This window comes from Schistocerca serialis, chromosome 10, assembly GCF_023864345.2.
Source record: "Schistocerca serialis cubense isolate TAMUIC-IGC-003099 chromosome 10, iqSchSeri2.2, whole genome shotgun sequence".
NCBI classification, from domain to species: Eukaryota; Metazoa; Arthropoda; class Insecta; order Orthoptera; family Acrididae; genus Schistocerca; species Schistocerca serialis.
This window is the reverse complement of record NC_064647.1, coordinates 51483734-51505236: the sequence shown is the minus strand read 5'-3', so window position 1 is coordinate 51505236 and position 21503 is coordinate 51483734. Positions and strand designations below refer to the sequence as shown.

General features: G+C 41.7%; 1 protein-coding gene across 1 annotated transcript in view; it reads left to right on the top strand.

The window, feature by feature from the left end:
- LOC126425223 (uncharacterized) overlaps positions 1–21503 on the top strand; it is a 132921-nt gene that overhangs the window by 67083 nt on the left and 44335 nt on the right. Inside the window, exon 3 of the mRNA XM_050088181.1 lies at positions 18313–19306. Within this exon, the coding sequence (XP_049944138.1) occupies positions 18313–19306 (994 nt within the window). The remainder of the gene's footprint in view (positions 1–18312; positions 19307–21503) is intronic.

The window sequence follows — 21503 nt, the reverse complement described above, 5'->3', positions numbered from 1 at the left end:
TCTCGCAAACGACTCACACTAGAACCCTGCAACAGACATCATCGACATTTTAATTTACCCTACTTTCAGTCTGTTAATGTGAATAGGCATTGTTTCATTTAAAAAAGTGCATTTTTGCACAAAACTACACTTTCTAAGTATTATTACAATCTGTTTATTGGCCAACAATACGAGCCACTGAGTACCATTCAGTGAAAACCGCACATAAACAGCAATTTCCATTTCCGCAATATATGCGATGCAAGGTTTAGGTGATTCAATCTGTATATATATTTTCTTGTGACCGCGTGATGGCTCCATGACATCTGGTTCAGTGCGGATGCACTAATATCGTCCAGACTCCTACGGGAATCAATGATTTGCGAGCAAAGGGTTAATGGACGAGGGACGCCGCGTTGCAGCCTGCGGTGTGTTGGAAATCTCGGAAGTTAGGGACCGTGTCCGGATGGGCGAAGCAGCTATGGCAGCCGTCCACGAGAAGCGGTAAATCCTGGGTCGAGTCCCGTCCGGCACAAATTTCCAACTTTCGCCGTTGCATTACCACAATGCCCTGGGCGGCTGGAAGTCAGCAGTTTCTCACCCACCCTTTCACTTTGCTTCCCATTCCTCTATTTCATATACGCTTCATATTAACTGAGCTGTCATCCAGAAAATTTCATCTCCAGCACTGACGATGTTGAGCATCAATGAAGAAAGTTCGAGAGATCAGTGGACATTACAGCCTTCTATCGAGACACACTGCGGCACTGAAACAGAGCGCGTCACTGCGGGAGATGGCGCCGCGGTTTCTCATTTAAACTGTGGCAGACGGAAGGCGGGTCTGCGCTCCTTGGTTTCATGTCCAGCGACGAGGGGCAGTTAGGTTTAATTAGTTCTAAGTTCTAGGCGACTGATGACCTCAGAAGTTGAGTCGCATAGGGCTCAGAGTCATTTGAACCAAAATAAATTGATGCTAAATCACATTAAGACACTGTTTTAAGAATTTTAGCACATTATTTAGCTAAAACTGTCATTTTCATGAGGCAGATCGGGCATACGATTAATGAGACTAAACATTCCAAATAATTAGGTGTTCAGACTGACGGTAAGCTCTCATGGAGAGCCGCACTCAGGAACTGCTGTATGTACCACTACAGTAATATCTGCACTAAGTGATAATGCAACATGAAAAGAGGTCTAGTTTGTTTTATTATAATTCCCTTATGCCAGCCGGCCGTTGTGGCCGAGCGGTTCTAGGCGTTTCAGTCCGGAACCGCGCTGCTGCTACGGTCGCAGGTTCGAATCCTGCCTCGCGCATGGATGTGTGTGATGTCATTAGATTAGTTAGATTTAGGTAGTTCTAAGTCTATGGTACTGATGACCTCAGATGTGCTCAGATCCATTCGAACCATTTTGAACCCTTATGACACACGGGATCATATTCTGGGATAACTCTGCCCATTCGCAAACGATCCCTCTGGCTCGGCAACGGAAGGTACGAGCGGAAGGTGGTGCAAATTGTGAATTGTTCTCTGAATAGAGGGTGTCCCAGGATGAACGACGAATACTCAGGGCTACGCCGGAACGATCATCCGAAGCAAAAAAGCTCGATAAAACTGGGCTCTGAAATGCACGCCTTAAGAGCTACACTATGTGATCAAAAGTATGCGGACGCTTGACTGAAAATGACTTACAAGTTCGTGGCACACTCCATCGGTAATACTGGAATTCAATATCGTGTTGGTCCACCCTAAGCCTTGATGACAACTTCCGATCTCGCAGGCATACGTTCAATCAGGTGCTGGAAGGTTTCTTGGGGAATGGCAGCCCATTCTTCACGGAGTGCTGCACTGAGGAGAGGTATCGATGTCGGTCGGTGAGGCCTGGCACGAAGTCAGCTTTCCAAAACATCCCAAAGGTGTTCTGTAGCGATCAGGACTGTGCAGGCCAGTCCATTACAGGGATGTTATTGTCGTGTAACCACTCCGCCACAGGCCGTGTATTATGAACAGATGCTCGATCGTGCTGAAAGATGCAATCATCATCCCCGAATTGCTCTTCAATAGCGGGAAGCAGGAAGGTGCTTAAAACATCAATGTAGGCCTGTGTTGTGATAGTGGCACGCAAAACAACAAGGGTTGCAAGCCCCCTCCATCAAAAACACGACAACACCATAACACTACCACCTCCGAATTTTACCGTTGTCTCTACACACGCTGGCAGATGACGTTCACCGGGCACTCGCCACATTGTGTACCGTGATTCGTCACTCCACAGAACGTTTTTCCACAATGTTTACGCTCCTTACACCAAGCGAGGCGTCGTTTGGTATCTACCGCCGTGATGTGTGGCTTATGAGCAGCCGATCGACTATGAAACCCAAGTTTTCTCACCTCCCATCTAACTGTCATAGTATTTGCAGTGGATCCCGATGCAGTTTGGGATTTCTGTGCGACGGGCTAGATAGATGTCTGCCTATTACACTTTAGGACCCTTTTCAACTGTCGGTGGTCTCTGTCAGTCAACAGGCGAGGTCGGCCTGTACGCTTTTGTGCTGTACGTGTCCCTTCACGTTTCCACTTCACTGTCACATCGGAAACAGTGGACCTAGGGATGTTCAGGAGTGTGGAAATTTCGCGTACAGACGTATGACCCAAGTGACATCCAATCACCTGACCACGTTCGAAGTCCGTGAGTTCCGCGGAGCGCCCCATTCTGCTCTCTTACGATGTCTAAGGACTACTGAGGTCGCTGATATGGAGTACCTGGCAGTAGATGGCAGCACAATGCAGCTAATATGAAAAACGTATGTTTATGGGGGTGTTCGGATACTTTTGATCACATAGTGTATGAGCTCCTGCGCAATAGGAGAGAAATGTTACACAGTAGCGAAGATGAACAAGTGCTCTTAGCTGTTAAAGTATGCATTCTAGAGCCCTTGTTTACTAGGGTTGTTTTTGCTTAGAATCATCGTTCCTGTCATATCGCTGAGTACTTGTCGTTCCCACTGGGACATCCTGTATTTATTTTCTTTAACCAAAGAACACTAACTGGGGAAAAGTGCTCCATTGTTACTAAACTATCGTAAATTTTGTTATTCCAATTTATAGTGTATGCGCTAGATAATTACAATAATTAGGTCTCCAATGGTATGCCAAAACAAGTACAAAATGTCCTGTTTTACACCTTATACTGACAATACCAGATTGTCGGGACCAGTTGCAAGGGTCCTGTAGCCACCATTCATTAGTCCGGTAGCTCATTTTCACTAGCATTTCACTTTCTTTTCCTTGTTTCTCTTTTCTCAAAACTCTCATAGTGGTGTGATTGAATGAATGTTGTGTGCCATTTTGCTAGAGGGTGGCGTAGTCTGCTGCAGAAAGTTTTCAATAGTCATACAGATTCAGCTGTACAGAATAGCCAACTCTCGTAGTGGTCAAATAGGCAAAGAGGTTTGCGCTACTTGTGAGAAATCCACCTGCGTTAGGTTGGTGGCGGAAATGGCATCCTTGGGTTTTCCGGTCCACGCAGAGCGTGGAGGAGGCTGGAGAAGAGAAAGGGTGGCAGTCTGCCGCGTCCACAGCTGTGCTCCAGTCGAAGAAGGGTGAGTTAGACTGACCGCGTGGCGCGCTGTTACTTGGCGAGAGGAGAGCTGTTAGCTTTTGGTCTCGCTTTTCAACTCTGAAAGATTGCTTTGCCTTGTCGCAGCAAGGAATGCAAAACTTTGGGAGATTTTTCTTTTAGTAAATTTCTATAGTAGGCTTGGATCCGCCGGAAGAACGCCACACAAAGGTGTCGATAAGACGTGAGCACTCGCCTTCAGCTGTGCCTGTGTAAGCTTTTATTTTTCTAAATATTAATAGCTTTGCCTTCTCGTAAATTTTCCTTCCTTTATACATCTTCCGTCCGTGGGGAGCAGACCACGTGGTTGAACATTAGAGTTTGTTGGGCTACCGTCATCACTAACAGTCCGATCTCATGTTTCTTTTAAAGAATGTTAACTGTCCATGCCTCCCCCCGTGAAACATGGACACTGCCGTTGGTGGAGAGGCTTGCGTGCCTCAGCGATACAGATAGCCGTACCGTAGGTGCAACCACAACGGAGGGGTATCTGTTGAGAGGCCAGACAAACGTGTGGTTCCTGAAGAGCGGCAGCAGCCTTTTGAGTGGTTGCAGGGGCAACAGTCTGGATGATTGACTGATCTGGCCTTGTAACACTAACCAAAACGGCCTTGCTGTGCTGGTACTGCGAACGGCTGAAAGCAAGGGGAAACCACAGCCGTAATTTTTCCTGAGGGCATGCAGCTTTACTGTATGGTTAAATGATGATGGCGTCCTCTTGGGTAAAATATTCCGGAGGTAAAATACTCCCCCATTCGAATCTCCGGGCGCGGACTACTCAGGAGGACGTCGTTATCAGGAGAAAGAAAACTGGCGTTCTACGGATCGGAGCGTGGAATATCAGATCTCTTAATCGGGCAGGTAGGTCAGAAAATTTAAAAAGGGAAATCGATAGTTTAAAGTTAGATATAGTGGGAATTACTGAAGTTCGGTGGCAGGATCTACCGTATCTTCCTTCGCCGTCGGCGTTGTCGTTGTTACCGTGAGACACCGTTATACCAAGAGGAAAGGCGCGTCGATCTTAGAGCATGAGATATGATGACCTTAAGCCATTGACAACACACAACGGTCACGGTAGCACCTGATTCCAGAATAGCTGCAGTAGTTAAGATCTACAAACTATCCCCTGTTGACCAGGTCCCCAAAACTTAACTCGTAACGTGATCCCTTCAAAGCAAATTGTCATAACGATCGTCTATAAAGGCTTCGTACAACGAGAAGAAATGTTACGGTTTATGGAATAATAACAGATACGACCAAACTGTCTTGTCTCTTCTGCTTTATTTAACATAACTTCGTTCACAGTTTCATTTCGCATTCACCACTCATTCACCGAAACCCTTTGATGAACAGTTTTGGTTGCTTAACACCAACAGTCAATGATAATGATACAGCTTTTCTCCTTTTTATAAACTGAAGCCCGCTCTCCGTGATATAATAAAAAAAACCGGTCTCAATACCGCGTCCCTCGTGAGATGCGAATAGACTTATCCCGGAATTGGCCGCCCTGTAGGTGTACTCAGTTTAATGACCACACTTCACTGTCCGCTATTTCGCGTAACTGAATGTCCATTTGTTAGTCTGATTATACACTGTAGCTATTTAAAATTCGCCCCTATATTTTTCACAATGCACAATTAGCACTTCGTTACTTGTTTTGTTTTTTTCTTCTTCTAAGAGTAAATGGAAAAAAAAGACGCCGTATCATCGGCTTAGTCGATATAAAGCAAAACACCTTAATATGCCCAATTTTACCTCTTCTTATAGGATCGGCTACCTTACTCATTAATTTATTACATATTATTTCCAATAACGCTAAACAGGTATCGCCGTTATATTTTAATTGTATTCGAAAGCATGTTACTACTATTATGACCGACCAAATCGTAACAAATCGCGCGGCGTGCGTTTTTAACGATAACTTTACGCTATTCAAGTTCCGTTACAGCTGTCTTGACTCATAATGTTACACGGCCCCCCAGACTGTGATGTCTTGAAGAGGGTTCCAGACATAACAGGCTTATTTTTTTTGTGTACTGTGACAGGAGAGGGTATTTGTTTCGGCGAATACACTCACTCTCAGATTCACTCAACAAGTCAGTACATACATTCTACAATATTTAAGTTGAGTTAATGGGCCTAGACAAAATGCCCTTAACTAAATTCCACATTTGTTTATAGGTTGTCTTAGAAACACTTCGCACTAATCACTTCATATTCACACCACATTTTTTTTTCTTGGATGAAGCCCTCAGTTCTTCAACCGACTGTGCAAGGCAGGGATCACAGCCGGGTTCGACGATTGGCATCCTAGGCCAAAACCCTTATCTGGCCACTTGTTTAACCAGAGAGGATTTGGTCCTTTTCTTTTCCTCTTAATTCCACTTTTAAATCATCCATCCTCGCTGTTCGGTGAGAGGATAAATCGTATTTCAGCGTCGTCATTGTTGCTGATACCAAGAAGGTATCTCATGGAAATCGTCGGTACATTCTTTAATTTTCTTTGTAAGTTGGTATAAGTACGTATTAATCCATTGGTGCTTTTATTTAGTCCACTGAGTGTAGTCTTGGTATCATTCAGTGTTTCTTGAATCTATATTTTGCTCATTATTGATAATACTTCTTCAGGTCTATGTGAGGGAACAAGCCTTTAATTACATCAGTATCACAATCTGCCAGGAGGTAGCTACCCTCATGAGGTATTTTCATTATTTTATATGGACCTGTATATAAATATTGCCATTTCTTATTCAGTCTTTTCCTGGTTGATGCTTTTGGGTGATTTCTCAATAAAATTTCTTCCCCTACATCATATGTGACTACTTTCTTCACATTTTTATCAAAACGGGTTTTTCTCAATTGTGCTTGATGCTTCAGGTTTTCGTAGACCTTCTTCACCATATCTTCTTTCTTGGTAATCTTTTGTTCTATTGCAGGTAATTTCTTCATCCATTCTGGCACAATACTTTCACCAAATACTATTTGGTTAGGTGAATAACATGTCGATAAGTGTGGTAAGTCATTATACACTTTCTCAAATTCATAAATCCAATCGATCCATTTATAATGTTGTTTGGGTATGCACGTCCGTAAAAATCGGTTCAACTCTCGGAAGATTCTTTCAACCGGATTTCCACAAGGGTAAAATCTTGAGATGTAAATGTGCTGGATTCCTTGTTCTTTCATAGTGTCTCTCCATACTTTGTTTGTATAATAAGCAGCGTTGTCTGTCAAGATCATTATAGGTTTGCCAAGCTCAGTTATATAGTTGTTGATCAATTTGCGTAACATGGGTCGAACGTGGAGATTTTTCAAAGGATATAATTTCACATATTTTGAAAAGAGATCATAGAAAGCCAATACATATTTGAACCGTCCACGTGTCACGGGACATGGCCCACAGACATCACATGACACCAACATTAAAGGTTGTTGTGGGATGATAGGATGTAATTCTATCTTCCGACAATAGTTTATGGGTTTCGCCTTCTGACATATTTTGCACTTCTTAAGAATATTTGTAGCTATACGTCCCAAATTTGGATGATAGCAGTATTGTGCTATTTTGGCTGTACATTTAGCGGCACCAAAATGACCCCAATTCAAGTGAGTGTACCATACTAGTGATTCTAAATATTTATTTGGAACACAAACTTTCCAAACATCTTCTTCATCCTTCCTCCGATACAATATTCCGGATTTTAATTGATACTGTTCTTGAGAGTGACTTAGCGTTTTGCTTTCAACAGCATGCCTAATGGCTTTCCACAACTTATCCTCTTCTTGCAGTTGTGGAAGACTTCGAGATAGCTGTGAAATCTGCCTCTCACAATATTGCCTTGATAAATTCATGACTTTAAAGTCAATAGTTCGTTCTTCACACTCGTCGTCATTCTTTCTTTTCGGTAGTCTTGAAAGAGCATCGGCTATGATGTTGTCTTTCCCTCTGATGTATTTGAGCGTAATATCATATTCTTGCAGTAGCAAGACCCACCGGGTTAAACGTGAATGGAACATCCTTCCTGTTAAAATAAAAGATAAAGCTTTGTGGTCGCAGAATACAATGATCTTCTTTCCATATACAAAATAGCGAAACTTTCTAAGTGACCAGACCACGGCCAGTACTTCCAAATCAGTAGTACAATATGCACGTTCACAGCTAGAGAGTGTTCGGCTGGCAAACCCAATTATCTTGATGGTACTGATATCTTCTGGATTGTCCATCTGGAAAAGAGTGGCACCCAATCCTGTTTCAGAAGCATCCGCAGCAATATAAAAATCTTGATCAAGTCTCGGATGATGTAACAGTGGAGCATTAGTCAAAGCATTGCGGATGTTATCAAAAGCTTGCGTGCATTCGGAATTCCACTCCCACATGACATTTTTTCTTAACAGCCGTAACAAACAGTCTTGGCTTCCTAACTGATTGGGTAAAAATCGTCGAAAAAATGAAACTAAGCCGATAAATGACTTTAATTCCGTTCTGTTCTTTGGATAAGCACATCTGTTAATCGCATCCATCTTTTTAGGATTTGGTTTTATCCCTGCAGGAGTGATTATATGTCCAAGAAATTTCAATTGGTTATGAGCAAACTTGGATATGCTCAAATTTACGGTAACTCCGTATTCCAAAAATTTCGCAAAAACTCTTCTTAATAAGTCCAAATGTTCCTCCCAAGTTTCAGAAGCAATTAGCAAATCATCCACATATAAAGTAACTTCATTCAAAAGGTCTCTGCCCAGTACGGTATCTAATGCCGATATGAAAACACCACCGATTATTTTCAGCCCAAATGGCATGACAGTAAACTGGTAACTTCGGCCCAGAAAAACGAATGCAGTATATTTTCTAGATTCTTTCGATATTCTAGTTTGCCAATATGAACTACGCATATCCAAAGAAGTTAAGAAGCGGGCACCATAAAACTTTTGTACTAACTCTTTTAGGTTCTCCGGTCGCGTTTGTACAGGTATAATGATCTTATTGATCTCTCTGGCATCCAACACCAATCTGATGTCACCATTGGGTTTAATTACCGCCACAAGAGGGTTACAATATTCAGAATCTGAGTGCTCGATAATACCCCATTCTAACATTTTATTGATTTCCTTTCTGACTGCTTCTTTCTTTGTCCATGGGATAGAATAGGAAGTACGACAAAAGGGTTTATGTGCATACGTCTTTATATGGTATTCAAAGTCTTTTATTATACCCGGACGTTTACTAAAAATTGACTGATATGCTTCCAACAAGTAGTACAGTTCATTCCTTTGGATAACAGATAAATATTCTGATTCTAACACCTTTTCCTGCAATGACATTTTATCCATCATTTCTTCAGAACATTCAATAAGGCATATATCATACACATTTTCATAATCAATACTGACATATTTTACCATTAGATTCATACACAATTGATTTGGAATTACTCGGCCCTTTCTCAGGGTGGTTGTCAAAACATTACCATTGGAATTAAATATACATTCACCTTTCTCTAAATTAATGATTGCACCGGTCTCACATAAAAAATCCAAACCCCAGATACATGGTACTGTCATTTTAGGATCAACCAGGAATGTACTTTCTATTTGAGCCCCCTGTATTGTAACGTCAACACGTACCTGTTTCACAACTTTTTGCATTTTTGCGCTGAATGCGCCAGACACGGTACATCCTGTGATAGGAAAAGTGGGCATTTTTACCCCTCGGCTTATCTGTTTTAAACAGTCCAACGTTATGACACTAATAGTTGCTCCAGTATCAATTAATATTTCAACATCAACATTATTTATACTTGTTGGAATTATTGCCTGTAAAATTTGTCCGCATTTATTAGAAACTTCAGGTTTTTCTTCAATTAACTCATTCCTTATATCCTGATCATTATTGTACCTTAATACTCTCACTTCAAATTGATGCCTGCCTTCCTTCTCCGTTCCAGTCATCCTAGGAAGGCATTTGGTGACTGGTATTAGTTTAATCTATCTCGTTGAGTCATCGGTGGGGGTTCATGAACTTCCACAATCCGTACAGTATGATCCGAGTTATGGTATTCACCCCGTCGCACATTGGATTCACCCCGTCGCACATTGGAGGCTCCTTCGCCCATTGGTATAACTCCTTGTGCTGGATGAGGACTCGAGGCATTTGTTTCATCCTGCCGATGAACATTATGCTTCGAATTATCTTCCCAAGGTCGAATACAATTGGGTTCATCACTTGGGTATCTGTTACTCTTATTAATATCACTACTATGCACACTCGTGTCACCATATCGAGGTTTACCTCTAGCACAGTAAGTATCTCTTCTATATTTATTATAATCATTGTTTTTATTGCAACTGTAGGATGAAGATTGTCCACGCTCCTGTGATGCGGGTTTGACCTGGTTTTCGGTATTATTATTATCATACGTTAAATTATTATTATAATTATTCGTATTACTATGAGTGTGAGTCGACATTTGATTACTACTCATTTGTCTTGCGTCTTCCATAATCATATCTATAGAGTCAATCACCGACAAGAACTGTTCTACATCGTGGTCAGGAACATTTATTAACTTTTCACGTATATTTATGGTCAACCTTCCCTTCAAAATTCTGATCACTTCCTTGTGAGAAATTGAATCACTCCAATAACGTGTCTTATTTATGTACTTTTCAAAATATTGCCTTAAAGTACTCCTTTTACTGTTAAAATACTCAGGTTGGTAAACCTCTTTTCTTAATTTCTCTTGTTTACTCAACGACCAGTATTTAGCCAAAAAAAGTTGTTCAAACTCAGCGCAAGTATGGCAACTTTCACTTACTTCGGCGGCCCATAATGCAGCTTCTCCGGTAATTTTGGATACTATAAATTGAAGTCGGTCGTGTTCTGACCAGCTACGCGGAAATATTCTTTTGAAATTATTGATAAAGATTTTCGGATGTAGGTTGTTCTTTTCAGTGGAGAATGTTGGGAATTGTCTACTTTTAAAAATGCTGTTCTCCACCTTTAAAGAAGACAAATATCCTCGCTGACCAAAAGAATCATCATCTTTACCAACCGAATCATTAACTTCCCAATGCAAATTTTCACCACAATTGTACTTCGTATTATCACATGTTCGGTTGTTTTTCGACCTATTCTCCGAACGTTCGTCCTCTGTCAACAAATTTTGTGATGACTTTCGTTCTAACTCCGCCAATTTATGATTGGTTTCCTTTTGCCATTTAGGTAACTCATCAACTATTTTCTCTTTTATTTCCTGAATTTCGCTAGTGAAGAGCTTAATTAATTCATCATTTCTACTTAGGTGCTCATTGATATTTTCATTTGGCTGGGATCCAATAGTAGTCTTAACCTTGTCTACAATTTCATTTCCTTTTATTTCTATCCATTCAGATAGATCTTCGTCAAGTCTTTTAGTTTGATCTACTAAATACTTGTCAATCCCCTTACGAGCATCAGACTCAAACTCGACTATTTGTTTCGAAAGCTCTTCTATCTGTGCGCTAGCACTGAAACAGCTGCTTTCACACTTAACCATCCTATTGGACAGGCCATCATAACTCTTCGAAACTACCTCATATTTCTTTTCTGCGTCATGAAGTTTTCCCATTAAATTATTATATTGCCTTTCTAAGGTGTTAGAAAACTCTACATCTAGATCTCCAAATTTCGCATTTAATTGAGTCTCCCAGTCCGCCTTTAATTCTTTCTTAGTATTTTCCAGTTTATAATCAAAGGTGTTCAGTTTGCTTTCCAAAGAATCCATTTTAACTTCTAATGAACCAAATTTGGCCTCAAATTTTTCATTTAACTTTTGATTGTCCTCTTTTAATTGCTTATTATCTTTTTCTAGTGAACCAAGTCTTCCATTCATTACACCCATTTGAGTATTTATTGATACCAGCATATCAAACATTTTTTGATTAATATTTCCATTTTGAGGATAAACTTGCTGATCTACTTCCGAAACCTCAAGATCTTTATGTTCTCCCACGCTGCTTACCTTACTTATCATTGTATTTGAATCTCCTAACGGCTCTAAATCAATAACTGTATTATTATCTGTACATGTCTCCTGTCCCACATTGAGCTCATGGGATGCATCATCCCTTTCCTCTTCACTTTCCTCTCTCTCTCTACTTATTACTCTACTCAACTGCACATTATCATGTATTCTTTTCGTTCGTTTTGACATGATTATTCACTACCAAGACATACACTTATTTTCACTATATATTTATCTACCGAAATCACAAGTCTCAACTTCCCTTTTTTTTATAATTATACAGTTATTTTAATCATACCTGGTAGTATCGGTCACTTTTAGCGATTATTGAAGAATACCTGTTTCATTGGACAGACTCACTGGCTGCTACAATATTTTCCAACTCTAGGGTTCGTGAATCCGGATGACACTCGACTCGATGCAGCAATCCTCCTCGATCGAGCCGCACGTTGTGGCGCCACTTCTACCGTATCTTCCTCCGCCGTCGGCGTTGTCGTTGTTACCGTGAGACACCGTTATACCAAGAGGAAAGACGCGTCGATCTTAGAGCATGAGATATGATGACCTTAAGCCATTGACAACACACAACGGTCACGGTAGCACCTGATTCCAGAATGGCTGCAGTAGTTAAGATCTACAAACTATCCCCTGTTGACCAGGTCCCCAAAACTTAACTCGTAACGTGATCCCTTCAAAGCAAATTGTCATAACGATCGTCTATAAAGGCTTCGTACAACGAGAAGAAATGTTACGGTTTATGGAATAATAACAGATACGACCAAACTGTCTTGTCTCTTCTGCTTTATTTAACATAACTTCGTTCACAGTTTCATTTCGCATTCACCAATCATTCACCGAAACCCTTTGATGAACAGTTTTGGTTGCTTAACACCAACAGTCAATGATAATGATACAGCTTTTCTCCTTTTTATAAACTGAAGCCCGCTCTCCGTGATATAATAAAAAAAAACCGGTCTCAATACCGCGTCCCTCGTGAGATGCGAATAGACTTATCCCGGAATTGGCCGCCCTGTAGGTGTACTCAGTTTAATGACCACACTTCACTGTCCGCTATTTCGCGTAACTGAATGTCCATTTGTTAGTCTGATTATACACTGTAGCTATTTAAAATTCGCCCCTATATTTTTCACAATGCACAATTAGCACTTCGTTACTTGTTTTGTTTTTTTCTTCTTCTAAGAGTAAACGGAAAAAAAAGACGTCGTATCATCGGCTTAGTCGACATAAAGCAAAACACCTTAATATGCCCAATTCTACCTCTTCTTATAGGATCGGCTACCTTACTCATTAATTTATTACATATTATTTCCAATAACGCTAAACTGGTATCGCCGTTATATTTTAATTGTATTCGAAAGCATGTTACTACTATTATGACCGACCAAATCGTAACAAATCGCGCGGCGTGCGTTTTTAACAATAACTTTACGCTATTCAAGTTCCGTTACAGCTGTCTTGACTCGTAATGTTACAAGGAGGAACAAGACTTTTGGTCAGGCGAATACATGATTATAAATACGAAATCAGATAGGGGTAATGCAGGAGTAGGTTTAATAATGAATAAAAAAATAGGAGTGTGGGTAAGCTACTACAAACAGCATAGTGAACGCATTATTGTGGCCAATACAGACTCGAAGCCCACGCCTACTACAGTAGTACAAGTTTATATGCCAACTAGCTCTCCAGATGACGAAGAAATTGAAGAAATGTATGATGAAATCAAAGAAATTATTCAGATAGTGAAGGGACACGAAAATTTAATAGCCATGGGTGACAGGAATTCGGTAGTAGGAAAGGGGAGAGAAGGAAACGTAGTAGGTAAATATGGATTGGAGCTAAGAAATGAAAGAGGAAGCCGCCTGGTAGAATTTTGCACAGAGCACAACTTAATCATAGCTAACACTTGGTTCAAGAATCATAAAAGAAGGTTGTATACATGGAAGAAGCCTGGAGATACTGACAGGTTTCAGGTAGATTATTTAATGGTAAGACAGAGATTTAGGAACCAGGTTTTTAATTGTAAGACATTTCCAGAGGCAGATGTGGACTCTGACCACAATCCATTGGTTATGAACTGTAGATTAAAACTGAAGATACTGCAAAAAGGTGGCAATTTAAGGAGATGGGACCTGGATAAACTAACTAAACCTGAGGTTTTACAGAGTTTAAGGGAAGCATAAGGTAACAATTGACAGGAATGGGGGAAAGAAATACAGTAGGAGAAGAATGGGTAGCTTTGAGGGATGAAGTAGTGAAGGCAGCAGAGGATCAAGTAGGTAAAAAGATGAGGGCTAGTAGAACTCCATGGGTAACAGAAGAAATATTGAATTTAATTGTTGAAAGGAGAAAATATAAAAATGCAGTAAATGAAGCAGGCAAAAAGGAATACAAACGTCTCAAAAATGAGGTCGACAGGAAGTGTAAAATGGCTAAGCAGGAATGGCTAGAAGAGAAATGTAAGGATGTAGAGGCTTATCTCACTAGGGGTAAGATAGATACTGCCTACAGGAAAATTAAAGAGACCTTTGGAGGAAAGAGAACCACTTGTATGAATATCAAGAGCTCGGATGGAAACCCAGTTCTAAGCAAAGAAGGGAAAGCAGAAGGGTGGAAGGAGTATATAGAGGGTCTATACAAGGGCGATGTACTTGAGGACAATATTATGGAAATGGAAGAGGGTGTAGATGAAGATGAAATGAGAGATATGATACTGCGTGAAGAGTTTGACAGAGCACTGGAAGACCTGACTTGAAACAAGGCCCCGGGAGTAGACAACATTCCATTAGAACTACTGACAGCCTTGGGAGAGCCAGTCCTGACAAAACTCTAACATCTGGTGAGCACGATGTATGAGACAGGCGAAATACCCTCGACTTCAAGAAGAATATAATAATTCCAATCCCAAAGAAAGCAGGTGTTGACAGATGTAAAAATTACCGAACAATCAGTTTAATAAGCCACAGCTGCAAAATACTAACGCGAACACGTGAGGCAATACTGGCCCTACGACTTATCTTAGAAGCTAGATTATGGAAAGGCAAACCTACGTTTCTAGCATTTGTAGACTTAGAGAAAGCTTTTGACAATGTTAAGTGGAATACACTCCTTCAAATTCTGAAGGTGACGGGGGTAAAATACAGGGAACGAAAGGCCATTTACAATTTGTACAGGAACCAGATGGCAGTTATAAAGAGTCGAGGGACATGAAAGGGAAGCAGTGGTTGGGAAAGGAGTGAGACAGGGTTGTAGCCTCTCCCCGATGTTATTCAATCTGTATATTGAGCAAAGAGTGAAGGAAACAAAAGAAAAATTTAGAGTAGGTATTAAAATCCATGGAGAAGAAATAAAAACTTTGAGGTTTGCCGATGACATTGTAATTCTGTCAGAGACAGCAAAGGACTTGGAAGAGCAGTTGAACGGAATGGACAGTGTCTTGAAAGGAGGATATAAGATGAACATCAACAAAAGCAAAACGAGGATAATGGAGTATAGTCGAATTAAGTCAGGTGATGCTGAGGGAATTAGATTAGGAAATGAGACACTTAAAAGTGGTAAAGGAGTTTTGCTATTTGGGGAGCAAAATAACTGATGATGGTCGAAGTAGAGAGGATATAAAATGTAGACTGGCAATGGCAAGGAAAGCGTTTCTGAAGAAGAGAAATTTGTTAACATCGAGTATAGATTTAAGTGTCAGAAAGTCGTTTCTGAAGGTATTTGTATGGAGTGTAGCCATGTATGGAAGTGAAACGCGGACAATAAATAGTTTAGACAAGAAGGGAATAGAAGTTTTCGAAATGTGGTGCTACAGAAGAATGCTAAAGTTTAGATGGGTAGATCACATAACTAATGAGGAGGTACTGAATAGGGTTGGGGAGAAGAGAAATTTGTGGCACAACTTGACTAGAAGAAGGGATCGGTTGACAGGACATGTTGTAAGGCATCAAGGAATCACCAGTTTAGTATTGGAGGGCAGTGTGGAGGGTAGAAATCGTAGAGGGAGACCAAGAGATGAATACACTAAGCAGATTCAAAAGGATGTAGGTGCAATAGGTACTGGGAGATGAAGAAGCTTGCACAGGATTGAGTAGCATGGAGAACTGCATCAAACCAGTCTCATGACCGAAGACCACAACAACAACAACTGTTATGATTGTGTGATGTGATATTGTTGCAACTTGGCCACGATACCTAGAAATTGCGTCGCCACAAACCACGTGGGCACGCAGGTTTACTGCGAAACGTGTACCTTTTCAGGAGTTATTGCGATCAGTTATCAGGCAACAGCAGTTGTATGAATGATTCACACCAATGATTTTAGGTGTAGATTATAACGGTGAATGTATCGATGCTTTTCTTTAATGTTTTAGGAATTAATGTTATGAGGAATTATGTACATGTCTCTCATCCATAGCTTAGGAACAAATGATTTTATCCACAATTTTCTCTTGTATTCCGAGGTTACGTTTTTGCACCTAAGCCACTCACCTCATAGCCTTCCCGTTAGCACATACAACGCGTTTCCTTACGCACAGGTCCAGTGATTAGTTTCCCCTTTTATTTTAAAACAAATGCGTTAGATTAAGTCTTATTTTCAGATGCGTTGCTGGGAGCTGATCTTATGCACAGTGTTCATGCATTTTCTATTTTATTTTAAATGTTTGATTCTCGTCAACAGTGCACAGGCAATACTATTAATTACATCGCATCCCCTATGAGTGACATCACAACGCATGCATTTTTATGAGTTTTTGGTCTGTGAACAAATTAATTTATTTTCCGACTCGGCCAAACCTTTGATTAGTTGTATGGTTAAATCCTCTGGCGACCCTAATCTCAACGTAATAACCCGTAGAAACAGCTCAGTTACACAGTGAACTAGTATCAACTAAAATCGTGTATTTTCCTAGAGTTTAGTAATCTAGGATTAATAACGTTTGTTATTAACAATGTGAACTTATTTCCAAGAATTTGCAGTTTTCGCTCTATTAAGACTGGGCAGAATCGCGACCTGCCTTTGGACCGCACTTCCTCCAGTCTTGTGCAGATAGTCGTGCAGTATTCCGCTGCATCTGTTTTCAGTAACCCGTCGGAAGAATAAACAAGTTTTTCTAGTCTAAATTGAAGAATTCCTTCATGTCTCACTCATTCTGTTCTGTCATGAAGTCCATTGCTGATAATGCTAATACATATTCAGCAGTTAGTCGTCTGCATGCGATTGATGTAAATTTTATTTAATATGTATTTATTTATCGTATAACGAATATATATATATATATATATATATATATATATATATATATATATATATATATATATATATGGACATCCACAGCCTTGTTCAATGTTGTATCTCCAGATCTAATTCACTGACCCACTACATCGGTTCATCCAATTCGTAGTGAATGTGCATTATCGTTCCTCTATACGGTTCAAGAGGACACTCAATAACAATATAGTGGACTGACTGTAAGGAGGCACCGCGCTCACAATTTGCAGAACTAGTCATCTCCCACTTGTACAATACGTAACCACACGTGTCTGGTGCAGTTTGAATTCTGCTCATTATCCCCCATTGACGCCTGGTGAGATCGAATTCTTGTATCCAGAGGGAAGGATTCTCAACAAGACGTTTGGTCACTATTGATGACTGCTCCCACTGTATTGTGGTTGAATGTTGTGCGTGATCTTCAGGAGAGTTTCTGATCCCCTTGGAGCTGGAGATGGAATATTTGTGAGTACAGGATGCCATGGAGTATTCCGAATACATGCTATAATTATTCACATTGCCTGACTGAGTAACACATATATCTTCTTAGCACGAGCTCTATTGATCCACGTCGAACAGGAGTAATCAGAAACACAGTATGACAGGAGCAAGGCGTAAAACTTGAGCAGTAACTTCCCACGGGGCCTCAGAAAGTTTTTGAAGGATGTTGTTTCTCGGTTTAACTGTGGAGCTAGATCTGCAACATACCACTTGTTAGAGCTCTGTAAAATGTTATTCCTAGGTTTATTGGTGTATTGCAGTATGGCAGGACTTTGTCTTCTGAATCTGACTTCTGGTCTGTAATTTGCCTGTCCGCTGCATAGGTGAAATGTACATATGACCCACCATTTCTTGAAGCCGGCCGGAGTGGCCGAGCGGTTCTAGGCGCTACAGTCTGGAACCGCGTGACCGCTACGGTCGCAGGTTCGAATTCTGCCTCGGGCATGGATGTGTGTGCTGTCCTTAGGTTAGTTAGGTTTAAGTAGTTCTAAGTTCTAGGGGACTGATGATCTTAGAAGTTAAGTCCCATAGTGCTCAGAGCCATTTGAACCATTTCTTGAAGTGTACTTCCAGTACTTTTGTACCAGCAGATAAGGTGGTTTGAGCTTCAGAAAAGTTGGTACATTGGACTACCACATGAACTTCATCAGCACAAATGAATTGTCTTGTAGATGTTTTTGATAAGTCGTGTGTGTGTGTGTGTGTGTGTGTGTGTGTGTGTGTGTGTGTGTGCGTGTGCGTGCGTGCGCACGCGTAGACTAAAAAGAAATTGAGCCAAAACATCCTTGAGGTAAACCACCATTATTAATTTTCCAATGTAATCTCATGTACTGACTCGTTCCATGACCACGGAGTTTTTTGGTTTCTCGATCTGATCCTGTGGAACTAGGAGAGTAAGAAACACGAAATCGTCTGTTGCAGGTCCGGTGGCCTGGAGTATTGCAAGGGCGCCCACTCCACGGGAGAGGGGGACCGGTACGAGGAGCGCGTGCTGGCCCTGGTGTTCCTCCGCTGCCTGAAGCACCGACTGCACTTCCAGTTGTCCTCCAACAACGACGATGCGGGGAAGTTCGACGACCTGGTCCTGGTGTGGCGTCCCCAGGGGCACCCCGAGGCGCGAGGTCTGCTCGTCCAGCTCAAGCACAAAACCTCCGAGCGGGCCAAGGTCATCCACCGGAACACGTGGCTGTCAGAGGCCCCCAACTGCGACTTTGGGCTCGCCAAGTACCACGCCTCCTACAGGAAGATAAGCGGCTCGCTGAAGATGGAGGGGCTCGCACTCGTCTTGCTGACGAACGCGCGTCTGGCCGACAGCTGCGACGGCATGTTCGTGAGGCAGGCCGAGGCCGGCGTCCCGGGGGCGGAGCTGCTGCGGACTGGCGGCTGTCTCTACAGGCTCGACCCGGCCGACGAACAGGTGTGGAGGGCGGTGCGCGAGGACGCCGGCTTCGCGGAGCGCTTCTACGTGCTGTGCGGGCAGAGGAACAGCGAGGAGATCGCCGGCGACATTTACGGGGAACTGGAGGAGCTGCTGGGAGCCGGAGACCTGTGCGCCCGCATCTGCGACAGTCTGTGCAGGAGCGTCAGGGAGTGGATGAACGGGCAGAGCGTGTGCCTGACGAGCGACTGGAGTGAGTGGCGGGCACTCGTCGACGACTACGTCAGGGACGAAGTGACTGGCTGCGGGGCGGCGACCACCGGGCTCAAGTTCGACAGCGTGGAAGATGTTCGGAATTACGTGACCGCCTGTAACCCGGCGTGGGTGAGACCTCCAGACAAGAAAACGGTAGCCCTGACTGCTACCAAGATCCACCAGGCACTGGCTCACGAAACACACATCGTGGTCGGTATGGAACATTTCAGAGCGCGCCGACAGAGGATCCTGTGCTGTTGGGGGCCGTTCTGCCGATGGCTGGTACGTGTTAGTGTGATGGAAACATCAAAAAGATTTTAACTGTGCACCTTATCTTTAAGGACTATTGTGAATAGGGTAATTCACTTTCGCTGTTTACTTCCTGAGTGTTTAAGATATCCTAATTCTGCTTTCACCCAAATGAACTGTGAGAAATTAATTACAGAAATATTAATAGCGACGTGTAATTTCTTTGAAAATACTAATCGGATTTTGAACAATGAAACACCATTCAATTTGCCTCTTTTAGAAATATCGATAGTAGAAAAAAATGAAATAAATAACTATAGAGGGAGATTCAGCTGCAATACCACTGTCGTTTTATGCAACCCGCAATGTTATAGCTGGCCTTCATAAACCACGCCCAAGATTTTTATGTTCTCTCGCTCTCTACGCGCTCTGCAGAAAAAAATAACTGGGATCTTTTTGTAGGCAATTTAATGCAGTAACGTTTTGTACTGGGGTACGTTTTCGCTACGCCGTTTTCCAGTGATTCGAGTGGCCTTCCAACACAGCCGGACTCCCCCATCGGGCCCTACCAGTCAGGATTTCTAAAGTGCGCGTCATTTACGACGGCGGACGAGTTTAGGTTCCTTCTGCCCATCGGACGTCACAAAACACAGCCAGCCAATGAACAGAGAACGACGTTGCCAGAGCTCGGCTGCTGTGGAGAGCACGGACGAGTGTCTTTAGTTTTAGAAACGTTCAATCATAAATAAAGTAATTGAACAAAAGCAATGTCTTGATAGCAGAATTTCTTTTATAGAAAGTTTGGAAAAAGCATTCTTTATACCAGTTGCTTCATATTTTATTAATTAATTAAACCAAACAAGCAATAAGCCTCCTAATTCATGTGATAGCAAGCAAAGGTGTTTGTATCATTCTCACTAACCGCTTTTTCACATATAAAGAACAGCAATAATAGTTTATTTTCTATTGTACGTCGACGAAACGTGAGTAATTCATAGTCATACCAACAGTGTTTGTCGGTATTTTGCGTGCTATTTTAAATCCTCCGGTAGGTCAATTGAATGACGAGCTGCGTTAGCGTAATGGTTAAAGTGTTTGGATGCTAAGTGAAAAGTTTTGAGTTCAAACCTTATATGGTGCTTAATATTTTCTTTATTTGAAAACAATATCGAAGTGTCTTACTTCATGAATTTTATTCGTTTGAATGTAATTTTTTGAAATTTCTAGTGGCAACTAAAATCGACCATGCGGAAAGTTTACGCTATGGACTTTTACCTCTGCAAACTCTTCAAAATTTCGTACAATGGTTTACTACATTTAATGCTGCAGAATAACTCCGTTGAACATCGAAACAAAATTAAGTCATTTAAGGGGGGAAGGTATCAGTCAAGAAGATGTGTAAAAATCAAATTTTTGGACCAAATAGTTTTTGTGCAATCGAATGATACGTGTGTCAAAGCAGTCGGAACGCCATGTGTCTGCACAGGCAAGCAGTGCAGTGACAACAAAATCGCGCGAATGCGAGGAGCACGTCTCTGTAGCAGCGAAAGGGTTAATGCGGCTGTAGTGGCTTTACTTCACAAACTGCGCGCTCCCCCCTAAACGTAAGTTTGCGAACTATGCTATACTATGGCGTTACTTCTCTTGGCGCGTGCGTCGTGTGCAACTGGCAACGCAGCAATATCCCGCGTCTGGGCGGGCATGCGCGAGCCGCCAAGATAAAAGAACTGAACTATAGTACGTTGTTCATGGTACTCTCTCCTACCATTGTACAAATATTGACGTTTTGTGAATTTTAACAGCATAAAACACACAATTATGCCGTTGTATTCGTCAAGGCTTCTGACTACGAAAGTACTGTGCTTACAGCGTTAAGGTTGGATCGAACTGTCACCGTAATTAGTTTTAACGTAATGTTTACAAAAGTCGTTTTCCGTTCTTTACCCTCTCGGTCACGTTTAAATTAATAATGTGAACGAAGTAGCCCACTATGCTGGAGGCGTAGTAGCCTAACCAGTAGAGACCAAAAAACGTCGAATATTGGGAATAGTTCGGAGACTTTTGTTCAGTGGCAGGAGGGAGTGCCACCAACAACATACTCGAAATCATGACTCGTGAGGAATGAGTTTGAGAGCAGAAATGCGTTTGAGGGTCACTTTTCTACGTTTTTCTTGAATAACTAGTGAATACGTAACCTGGTACAAAAATGTAACTAAATTAAATTCGCTAG